Source organism: Oryzias melastigma, linkage group LG16 (genome assembly GCF_002922805.2).
Source record: "Oryzias melastigma strain HK-1 linkage group LG16, ASM292280v2, whole genome shotgun sequence".
Taxonomy (NCBI): Eukaryota; Metazoa; Chordata; class Actinopteri; order Beloniformes; family Adrianichthyidae; genus Oryzias; species Oryzias melastigma.
In genome coordinates this window covers 21,171,359-21,183,482 of record NC_050527.1, presented here as the reverse complement: position 1 = coordinate 21,183,482, position 12,124 = coordinate 21,171,359, and the positions used below count along the sequence as shown (strand labels likewise).

The window sequence follows — 12,124 nt, the reverse complement described above, 5'->3', positions numbered from 1 at the left end:
ATAAAATGTGGTCCCGAATGGGGTTTGTCCACAGTTTCTGTGGTGGCCCCACCTGTGTTGCCCACGTTGACTTAAGTGGGAATTTGGGGAGTTAACTAGCTACGCTAGCCAGCTGCTCGGTGGACAGCTCCACTGTAGCATGCTAGTTAGCTCCACTGTACCATGATAGACAGCTCCACTGTAGCATGCTAGTTAGCTCCACTGTAGCATGTTAGTTAGCTCCACTGTAGCATGCTAGTTAGCTCCACTGTAGCTTGCTACTTAGCTCAACTGTAGCATGCTAGTGAGCTCCACTGTAGCTTGCTAGTTAGCTCCACTGTAGCATGCTAGTGAGCTCCACTGTAGCATGCTAATTAGCTCCACTGTTGTATGCTAGTTAGCTCCACTGTAGCTTGCTACTTAGCTCAACTGTAGCATACTAGCGAGCTCCACTGTAGCCTGCTATCGTGCTCTGTTGTAGTTAAGTAGCGGACATACCCACTGTAGCATGCTATTGAGCACTGCTGTAGCAAGCTAGCAAGGTCCTCTGTAGCATTCTAGTAAGCTCTGCTGTATCAAGGTAGTAAGCGCCTCTGTAGCATGCTAGAGAGCTCTTTTACAGCGAGCTAACAAGCTCCTCTGTATTGAGCTAGTGAGCTCCGCTATAGTAAGCTAGCATGCTCCACTGTATTGAGCTAACAAGCACCACTGAATTGAGCTAGCGAGCTCTGCTTTCCATCTGGCAGCTGTAAGAATAGCGAGCCTACCCACCGAGTGTGCACCTAAGCTAATGTGGACAAACACAGAAACTGCGGACAAACCAATTTGTCGCCCAAATTTTCTGCCCACTTTTGAACCATGGGAGGTTCACTTGGCTCTGCTAGCTGGGAGTGAGGTAAATATGTATTTGAACACCCTGTGGTTTTGTAAGTTCTCCCACTGAGACATCATAGAGAAACCTGAGATTTAGGTGCATGTCCACTGTGAGAGACATCATTTAGATTGTGTAGACTTCCAAAATCACAGGGTGTTCAAATACATTTTTGCCTCACTGTAAGTGTGAAAACCTGGAGTACATGTCAGTATCTGTGTGGTGTTACTTCCCTCACCTGCCTGTCTCTCTCCACAGGAACATTAGGGTCGATGGTCACCTGTAGAGTTTCTCAGTAAATGAGTGTTTGGCGAGTGCCGGCCTGTGTGTCTAGTTTACATGTGGTACCTGTGGGTCAGTATGCGTGACTTGTGGTGTCCTCACTTGTCCCTCTCTTGCTGTCCTTTCTCGTGTATGTGCACCCCCCCACCCTCACCTCACTTTGCAGGAGATTTGGATGGCCATTGGTGGGACCATGCATCATGGCATAGCAACGAGGCCTCCCCACTGTCTTTGGTGAGACATGTGGAGCCCTTCCCAGCCCCCTGCCCCCTCTCCCCCTCCCTTCTCTTTACCCCTTAACCCCCCCTTCCCCCCGATCTCTCTCTGCCTCTCTTTGTCTCCCCACAGACCCCGATCTCCCTGTGTCTTTTGTCATTTCATGTTTCATTTGTTTTATTTACACTTTTGCATGTTGTTTTTTCTGTTTTTTCTTTCTGTTTTTATCCCACACCTGTAGGGGAGAGTCAAAGGGGAAAAAGAAAAACTATTGAGCAGGCATTTATGTCTGAGCCGACACACACCTTATCTGAGAGGCAAAAGAAAATGGTGCGCTTTGGGGGACACTCATTTGAAGAGGACTTGGCATGGTGTGAACCACAGGTTAAAGACTCTGGAGTTGATACGTGCAGTAGCACTACCCTAAACGAGGAGCATAGCCATAGTGAGAAGGTACTGAGACAATCTAGCCTGCATTTTGTGATTATTATTATTTTATGACCAACCCATTAAGTCTTTGTTTGCTTTCTGTCACTAAATGTAAGTAGATGGGATTTTTTTTGTTTATTTTTATTACAGTTTTCCTTTTTTTTTGTTTTTTCGATTACTTTTGGCTCCACTTGTTGCTGGAAAATTCTTTTGGGAACCCTCTCTTTGCTTGCTACTTGCTGTTTTGCTCCCACCCCTCCCTCCAAGAAGCTACACATCTTATAGTAGTTGTTTAAACTGAAGAGCACCGACACACCACCTCTCTGTTTGTCATGGCACCTGTGGGTTTCTCCTGGTTGCATGCCCGTCCGTTCTCCTTCGTATACTGTGTTCTTGCTCTGCAGTGGTCCTGTCCAGCGCAGTAGGAACAGCCTAACGCCTGGTTCACACTGGACGCGGAACAGAGGCCGCTTTCATTCGGCGCCCTTGTTAACATATGGTGCGGTTCACACCAGGCGTGGAGCGCCGTAGTCCACCGCGGAAAGCTTGTACCGTGCAGCGGATTGTTTGGTCGTCTGGTCTATTTTGTGCGCGAGCGATCCGCATCAATTCTGGCAGGAAGTTGGGTAAAGATGCATGAGAAAATCCGGTTTATTTTCAAAATATAACCAATTTTTTACAATAAAGCACAGCAATTGACAAATGCAATCATGTTTTTGTATCTAAACAGACTGTAGAAATGAAAACAAACACACACTCAAAAAAGACACACATAAACTCACACAGATCAACGTAGTGGGGCGACTCCGGAGTGGGGGAGAGGGCTAGGCTTTTGGTGTAAATAAACAACAAGGAGAGGCATATGGAGCTATTTTGGGGCCAATAATATATGAAAGCCCAAATAAAACAAATTGAAAAAAAATATTGGTGTTTGGCCAAAATAAAAGTCCAAAACCTTTTGCTATTCTAAAATAAATGTATTATTTTCAGCTTCAAATGTTCTGTTTTTTAGGTTTCAAAACTCAAAATTTCAATTTGAAAATTTTTTTTTTAGTTTCAAATCTTTTTTTTCTCTTTTCGAATCTGAAAATTTCAGTTTCAAAAATGTTGGCCCTGTTGAGGTGCGTTGGGGCGGGGGCAACACGTAGGACCAATCAAATCAATGAAGGTGGTAACTTCAGTCCCGGTGCATTCACTGTCTCTGAGAACTGTGATAATTACGGTCTGAAAATGACCGTATTGTCCTTACTATCACAGTCTGAAGTTGTCCTAAGACGGCTGAAAAAAGCAGAGTTTCATCACGTACAAACCGCATGTCCAAAAAACCGTTCTAGCCTGTTCAAAGGGCCGTCTTCTAGTGTTAAATTCAGGCGTAGAAAATATACTTACAAAAAAAAGCTCCAGCAGAAGCGCCTGTTGACCGTTGCAGAGAAATGCACGTCTGGTGAAAGCACGGAAGCTGCGCGCACTCCACTCCGCGCACTTTGCGGCCCTTTCGCATCCAGTGTGAACCTAGCGTAACTCAGACCCGTCTCCCTCACTACCCTGTCTCACATCACCCAGTCCAGACAAAACCTGCCCCCTGCCCAACTTTCCACTCACTTTTAACGACCATAAAGCACACAAAGCAGGGAAGGTTGGATTTGTTTAAGTAGCATTTAAAAAAAAAAACATTTGTTTTTCTTTTTTCCCCTTTCCTTCCTTTCTTTTTGTTTGTTTTCTCACCTTGTCTCATGGCTGTACTTTGTATTGTCCGTCTTGTCGTTTTAAATCTCTATATTTTTTGATATAGCACCCTGTAGTCTACTGCAGCATTCCATTCCCTTTTACTGTTTTCTTTGCCCTCACTACTCCACCTGATAGTGTTTTGTTGGGTGAAGACACACTCTGGTCTTCCTGCTCCTGTTTGAAGAGCTGGTTTGAGGAGTGTCGGGGCTGCTTGCTTTATTTTGCATGAACTGCTGCATGAGGCTCACTTCACTCTCACACTGGCAGATTAACACAAGCTCTGTAAGACGGATGACAAATTGGATTTTTTAACTTTTTTATTAATTTTATTAATTAAAAAAAAAAAGTAAGCTTTTAGACAATACCATTGACATCACCAGAGTTTGTGTGACCTTTCTTCCTCATGTGAATTATTACTGTATGCTCCCTTTTCATCACAGATAGTAGTTGATTTGTCTGGACTGGTGCAGTTCAAGTGTTGTTAAACAAAAGGTGTGTTGTTACTCTGACCTTGTAGCACCCAGTGACATGGCAGCCATCCAAAGATGGAGATCGTCTTATAGGCCGTATTTTGCTCAACAAGCGTATGAAAGATGGAAGCGTGCCTCGTGACTCAGGAGCTCTGCTTGGTCTGAAGGTGAGTTGATGACATCTCTGTCTTATACATGTTTGCTTCATTCCAACAGTTAAACTGATCATTTTACTTGAAGGTCGGGGTGTAACGGATTATAAAACTCATGTTTGGATCATTTTTTGAATCAAGAAGTAAAAAAAAATTAAAAAAATAAAATAACACGAAAAAACAAGAAGATAAAAGCCTTAAATGACAGTTTTGAAAATCTTTAAAAGCACTTTAACGCATAAATATACACTCACACATCTTTGGAATATGACCCTAAACAAAAATGTAAAAACATGTAGTTTCTGATTACATTTTCATGTCTGGAGGCCAAATCTACCAAAGCTGAGAGAAAACAATGCTGAATATGCAATCCCCACCCCCCCATGTCCAAATTAAATCCTTAATGAAAAAGTTAAAATTAAACTTTCATTATTTTTTGTATTAATTGTAGTATTGAAACTAACTGTGTGAACATTTAAATATTTCAAATAATTATTATAATCCATAGTCCATGTGCAGGTGAGGCACTGCCACGCCCACTTTTCCTGGTGATTTTTGATCCTTTAGGCTTGCCGTACTGCCTTCCCGTGTTGCAGGAGTAGCGGCTGCAGGACAGTTGCTGCTCTGCCCCAACACACCGATGCTTTTATTCAGCTCTTTAAAATAAATTAACTTGATCTCAGTATCCACGTCCTCCATGATGAGTTAGAGAAAAGTTTTTGATGTAAGCTCCTCCCACACGAGGGGGGAGCTTCAGCTTAACAGACTCTTTGAAAACCATCAAGAAGCAACTTCGATACATGTTAAAACAAAGACGGTGTACAATACATGAATTTGACCACAATTGCATTCAGTGTTGACAGACAAAGGGGGATGATCTACTGTACACATGTGGGCCAAACTGTGGCTAGTGATTCATTACACCTGTACTTGAAGGAAACAACATTTACTATGACTGGTTAATTTGATATAGGTATAGGAAACCAGGGTTTGCTTCCCAGTGAAGCGATGAGCTTACTCCAGTGTGGGTCCTTAGGCAAGACCCTTCACACGGTACCCACAAGGAGGATGAAGTCTGGGTCTCCCTGTGCTGGTCCCCAGCCCGGATAAAACACAGGGTTGTGTCAGGGAGAGTGTTTGGTAAAAAAAATCACTGCTAAACCAAATCAGTGAAAGCTGATTCGCTGTGCAGCTCCTGATGGGATTTTCCCATTAAAGGCAGCTCAGTAGCCTAATGGTAGCATGATCACCCTCACTGGTCTGGGCCATGGGTTCAGATCTAAGGTTGGGTCATTTTAAAAATGGGACCCAATACGATCCTTCCCAACACTCAACATTAAGGGTTGAATTTGGCGGCTAAACCACCAACTGGTTCCTGAGTGTATTTGTGACAGCAGCTCACCACTGGGGTCAATACAGAGAACACATTTCACATACTTAGTCTAGACTGATATGATTTTAATTTAAATCTTTAGAAGGAGCTGTCTGGATGAGTAACTGACTGAAGAGGAAACATTTGGTATCCTGAAGTCTTGCTCCCGTGTGATAGTGGAAGGTGGGAGGAAGTTGACTGTGGTGTATGCTTGAAGTGATGTTGGTCTACCTTCCAACGTCAATCTGAGGTCTTTAATTACACATAGTGAGACGGAGTAAGTTTCTAAACACAAGCAACATAAACAGAGCCTGTGTTAAAGAACTCCTTGAGGGACTTAAGGGAGGATCTCTGAATCTACATTGAGAAGAACCAGCTGAGGGGATTTATCTTGATCCACCAGGTATAAACATTAGGACAGATTCAGGACTTTTTGAGAGATCGTGTTTTTGAGCTGGTTTTTTGTTGTGTCTTTATGTGTGCACAGAGCGATGGATGATAGTACTCTATTCTGTTATAGACTTTTCATTTTGAGCTTTAACTACCCAAATAAGATGCTTGAGCTGCTAAGAGGAATCCTTACAACTTGGGGGAAGGACCGTTGTTGTCCACCTTTTGACTGAATGATTGGGGTATAATTGGGGTGCTGTATATTCCGGAGTATAAGTTGCACCAGAACATAAATTGCAGGAGCAAAAAATGCCTAATCAAAAAGAAAAAAACAATATAAAGGTCACACCAGAGTATAAGTCGCACCGCGGTATAGGTCGCACCGGAGTATGAGTCGCTCTGGAGTATAAGTCGCACATATGAGTCGCACTGGAGTATAAGTCGCACCGCAGTATAAGTCGCAATGGAGTATAAGTTGCACCGGAGTATAAGTTGCACCACAGTAAAAGTCGCACCAGAGTATAAGTCGCACAGCAGTATAAGTCGCCCCAGAGTATAAATCGCACCACAGTATAAGTCGCACCAGAGTATAAGTCGCACCAGAGTATAAGTCACACCGCAGTATAAGTCGCACCAGAGTATAAGTTGCACCACAGTATAAGTTGCACCAGAGTATAAATCGCACCACAGTATAAGTCGCACCAGAGTATAAATCGCACCACAGTATAAGTCGCACCAGAGTATAAATCGCACAGCAGTATAAGTCGCACCAGAGTATAAATCGCACCAGAGTATAAGTCGCACCAGAGTATAAGTTGCACCACAGTATAAGTTGCACCACAGTATAAGTTGCACCAGAGTATAAGTTGAACCGCAGTATGAGTCACATCGGAGTATAATTCGTCAAAGTCGCATCTACTGACTCTTTTTCGACACTCATGACTTTCTGTTTTGGATTAGTCAGGGGGCACAAAAAATAAAACCAAGAATAAAAAAGTTTTGATAAGAATACGAAAAATATCAAAGTTTAAGAGGAAAACAACCAGATTCTCTTCCATGTTTATCTTGGATGACACTTCTTCTTCTGGCATTGTCAGTGGCAAATACTGATATACACATACAGCGCCTTCTTGTGGTTGTCTGTGGGGACAACCGCTAAAGGGCAGCCACTTGTTAGTGGTAAAATAACAAATATATGAGCTTATTTATGTTTAAAAAAATAAAAAAACATATAAGGCACTCCTGAGTATAAGTTGTACCTCTGGCTTAACTATAAAAAAAACTGCCACATTTGCTCGGATAATACAGCAATTGATTTAATTGTTTAATCGATTTATATCCTATATCCTATATATATATATATATATATATATATATATATATATACATATATCCTAAACCAGGGGTCTGCAACCTGAGGCTCTGGAGCCACATGGGGCTCTTTTGTCCCTCCATTGTGGCTCTTTGACTTTGAGGAAAAATGCAACTAATTTGAATAAACAATGTTATTTTTATTTTGGTTCGTTTGTTTTAGTGTTTATTAGGCTTTGACATTTGTGTTTAGATATTTAACATGTCAGATAATGATGGCAAAACTTTAATCTACTATTATTAGAATACATTCAAAGCACATATTCTTATCTGCTGCTACTGCACAGCAGTGCTCTAGTTGCTGTTAAGAGACGGCAAATTTAATTGCAATTATATGTATTGCATAAGAAAATGTGAATTTCCACCAATGTTAATTAGGAAGAAAAAAGTTACCAAAGTCACAATGATGGAAAATGTCATGTTTGACTTTTTCTAATTCTTAGTTTAAGTAAATCTGCTGCAACAGGAGGATCCGATTGTATTTTATTTTGAATGGAACTTTTATGATGCCAACAGTAAATTAAGCAAAATTTGTTAGAAAGAAAAAGAAAGAAATAGCATTTTTTTAAGTAAGGATTGCTTAATTAGCATTTATTTAATTTAGGTTAGTTACATTTCTAAATTGATGCTGAGGTTCACATAGATGATAAACTATGTAGGTTTTTACATCCTGTTGACCTGAAGACGTCTTGTTTGATCAACTCTACCTCCAGAATGAACAGATTTTATATGCAAAGCAAAATTTTTGTAGAAAGTTTGATGTTTTATGAGTTAAAAGCACATATTATCTTGTGCTGAACAACATTGGTTACTAGCTGCCAGAACTGCACTGAGATGATCCTGTTCGGCACAAAGCATTTTTTTTTATTTTGAAAATAAGTTAAAAAAATCACATTTTGAGAGAAGCTAGGTTCTTTTTATATTTTTGCTTTCGTTCATTCCAAAAAATAGACAAAATTCATATTTATTGTTAAAAAAAACGAAGGTCATGAATGCAAATCCAAATTTCTTAAAAGGTAAATTAAGGCTATGCGGTTCTTTTATGGTTTGGATCAGTAGAAAACAAGCCCAAATAACAATATGAATCAAATAGCTAAAATGAATCGTTGCACCCCTACAAAATCTATTTTTCCCTTTTTTATGTCATTATGAAAACATTTACAGTTGAGGTTTTCCTCCTCTCATTGCACGGCTCTCTGCCCATATCGATCCTATACTGATTATGTCAGGAATTAAAGTAGCTTTTGTTGTTGCTGTTAATATGTTGCTAAAGCAGGTCATTTAGCTTTCGTGGCTGTTGGCATTCCGCTTCACTTTGCACGGTTGCTTAAAGCCTTTCACGAGGAGAAAAGAGGAAGGCGGCAAGATGGGGAAAAATCATTACTGATTGAATGAGCCTCCTGAAATGGCATGTTTGTGTCCATGCTTCTGTGCATTTCTGTCTGCTCAGCAGCAGCAGCCAACCAACTCGGCAAGGCAGCCAGTCAGTCCATCAGTCAGGCTGCCAGCTTTGCCTTCACTTCACTGTCTTTCTCTCTCATCTCTCCTACCAGCCTCCCTCTCTGGCTGCTGCCGGTTACATAAAGCCATTTCATTTACCAGACTTCTCCTAACCCTTTTGTATGCTGGCGTTCAGCTGCCATTAAGAGCGATTTTTATTTGTATGATGCTAATATAAGTTGAGCGCAGTGGAGTACAGCAGCTCAGGACAGTACAGTACAGCTCTAGCCCCACGGCGAAGCGCTGTTACAGAGCCTCACCAGAGTGCCTCTCTGGGGAGGCGAGTGAAAGCAAGGACAAAAAAAGCATGGGTTCACTTTTACCTCAGACACTCTCCCTACTTTTACTGAGGACTCATACCTCACAGGCAAAAGCCAAAGCTGTGTCATCATGAGGACACTTGGAGGAAAAGCTGCAGCGCTCGTGCTGCATTTTCTGCTCCTCTAATGTGAAACAGCTGTGACAGCATGCTCATCTGGATCTGCACCGGGACAGAACACTCATTTTTTGCTGCACCTCTCTGCTCCTTCAGGTGGTGGGAGGCAAGATGACAGAATCTGGCAGGCTTTGTGCTTTCATCACTAAAGTGAGGAAAGGAAGTCTAGCAGATACTGTGGGACACCTTAGACCAGGTACGGTAAAAACCCGCCCACACTGAGGATCATCATGAGGATAACGGACTCGTTTTGGCTTGTTCTTACTGCTTTTCTTGGGTCTACTGGTTAACGTTTTTTTTTTTTCCACAGGAGATCAGGTGCTGGAATGGAACGGCAAGCTCTTACAAGGAGCAACATTTAAAGAAGTTTACAATATTATCCTAGAATCGAAGCCGGAGCCACAGGTGGAGCTGGTGGTGTCACGGCCTATAGGGTGAGAACACACCGGTTTCATTGGAACACACCTCTGTGACAGGAGTACTGTATTGGAGTACAACACCCCGAACACCTGGCTTGTACACAAAAAGAGAATGAAGTGTATCGTTTGTAATGTAGCATAGAGGGCAAAGCTCTTTATATGAACTACTAGCCTCCAAAACATAGAACTATTACTGATAGAACAGTTTGCAAAATAAATGGAGTGTCTTTTTTCAGAATATTTCACTGTATATCATTAAATGTGGTTCATTATGGAGAGATTTTAGTGAAAATGTATTTGAAAAATGTGCATACGTTCATAAAATTTGGCGGTTAGGCTCTGGGCTGATGCATGCTTGGTATATACTTGGACTACAGATAGACTCCAAAACCTAGACGCTGATGGTGGTTTCTATGTTCTAGGAGCTGCTCGGTGCAATTATGACTTCAAGTCCCGTTCTGATCATCTTTTGATCTATTTTCAACGTTTTTCCAGTGGCCTCTTAATTATGATTATGCAATTTTAGCTATAATTAAAAAAAAAAAACTGTTGTTTTCTTGGAAAAAGTTGTGGGGAGAGCAACTCCGCCCCCTTCCCCATCCCTGTCACTGAGAGTTCCCTGTTAACACTCTCTTCCACTAACTTAAAATCCCAACGAGCATTACTAATGAAACAAAAAAAGGCGAGCAGTATTGTAGCTATCCAGCCGTACAGTTTTGATCCAGATGCCAGCTCAGACGAGGAAAACAAAGACGATCTATTTGGATCTATGTGTCTACAAGTGGATTTATCTCTCTGACTGGTCTTGTGACGACGAGGCTCAGCTTTGTTTATTTAACAGAGTTTCTCTTCCACTCATCACACGCCTTTTAAGGGATTAACCAGTCACTTGTGAAGAGGAAAGCCAGCCACCTTCCCCACATTTATTCCTCTAAAGCAGGGGTCCCCAAACTTTTTCTTGTGAGGGCCACATAACTGTTTCCTTCTTTGATGTGGAGCTGGGGTTGGTTTGTAGGCTAACATAAGAAGTGTAGCAATCACAACCTAAACGTAAACATTTATGGTTTTCCAGAAAACCACACATAACCAAATTTTAAATAATTAATTTCTGTAATCTGCACAGAAAAAAAATAATACGGAAATTTTTTAAAAACTAGATATATGGCATTACCCGCAATCATGCTAATGTGAATTCTGTAAGCTAAATGTGCCTGCTGAAGATGCTGAAATTGATAACTAAAAACGCAGAAGCTGAATCTGATAGCTAGTTGAAATATTAGTGAAATGCAAAATTAGCCTAAAAAACTGAAAAAAATGTAAATTAACCAAAATCACCACCATGTAGCTGAAAAATTATCTAAACTCCAAATTAGCCTATAAAAACAAAGAAAAAGCCAAAATTAGCCAAAACAGCTAGCATGTAGCTGAAAAATAAGCTAAATGCCAAATTATCCTTAAAAACTGGTTAAATATGTAATTTAGCCAAAACAGTTAGCATAAAGGTAAAATATCAGCTAGGATCCAGACTAGCCTAGAAAACTGAAAAAATCCTAAATTAGCCAAAATAGCTAGCATAAAGCTAAAATATTATTTGGGCTCTAAATTAGCCTTAAAATCATTTGTAACTGCCAAAAAAGTTGAAAAAACTAGCTTAAAAAGAGCTGATTTTTTTAATGCTGAATCAGCTAAATAGCTGAAGAGCTATGAACGTCCAAAAAAAGGTACGGAAGAAAAATAAAAATAATAAAGAAAGAAAAAAAAGGTGAATCACTATTGAGCCAATGAAAAGTCTATCCTCTCCCGCCATAGTTCAGACAGCTGAAGGGTGGAATAAAAAGTCCCGTTCTATGTGGGTCTTGATCGGCGTATCTGATAGTGTGTGGGGGCGGGGCCAAATGTGGAGGCGGGCCTGATCCGGCCTGCAGGCCGTGGTTTGGGGAGCTCTGCTCTAAAGTAACAGTAGCTTCAACATGCTTGACGTTGCAAAGGAGCCCGATGTGGTGATGTGGGGCCAATGAAGAGTAATGGGGTGTTCACACTCATTAAAACACTGCTGCTTGCCTCAACACAAACGCATCCCCTCCATCACTGCCCTCTCTGTGTCTCATGGCTGTCCTCACTGCCTCGTCTTTCATTTTTTACAGAGATATTCCAAGGATACCCGACAGCACACACGCACAACTGGAGTCAAGTGAGGATTTTTAATTTACAAAAACATTTAAAGTTTTTATGTTTCTGTGTGTTGTGATACCATTTGTCTCACCCTAAAGCACCAACTAACAGCAGTATAGGTACAAAGTAATGAGACTGTGTTGCTCTGGTCTGTCAGGTTCGAGTTCTTTTGAGTCTCAGAAGATGGACCGTCCATCAATCTCCGTCACATCCCCTATGAGTCCTAGTATGCTGCGGGACGCGCCCCAGTACCTGTCAGGACAGCTCTCAGTAAGTGACCTCAACCTGACATGTTCATGAAAGCTGCTAGAGAGGCAGAATAGTTAGAATGTATTAG

The 12,124-nt window shown here is 41.3% G+C and overlaps 1 protein-coding gene across 23 annotated transcripts in view; it reads left to right on the top strand.

Moving 5' to 3' along the window:
- Positions 1-12,124, top strand: part of rims2a (regulating synaptic membrane exocytosis 2a) — a 206,111-nt gene that overhangs the window by 100,385 nt on the left and 93,602 nt on the right. For 14 of the 23 annotated variants that reach the window (XM_036216125.1, XM_036216124.1, XM_036216117.1 and 11 more), the window contains 6 exons: positions 1,590-1,801; positions 4,023-4,142; positions 9,293-9,392; positions 9,507-9,630; positions 11,760-11,806; positions 11,945-12,057. In XM_036216125.1, the coding sequence (XP_036072018.1) occupies positions 1,590-1,801; positions 4,023-4,142; positions 9,293-9,392; positions 9,507-9,630; positions 11,760-11,806; positions 11,945-12,057 (716 nt within the window). Of the gene's footprint in view, positions 1-1,298; positions 1,367-1,589; positions 1,802-4,022; positions 4,143-9,292; positions 9,393-9,506; positions 9,631-11,759; positions 11,807-11,944; positions 12,058-12,124 lie in introns of all 23 variants that reach the window. The other 9 variants (XM_036216126.1, XM_036216130.1, XM_036216128.1 and 6 more) reach the window with 1 other exon arrangement.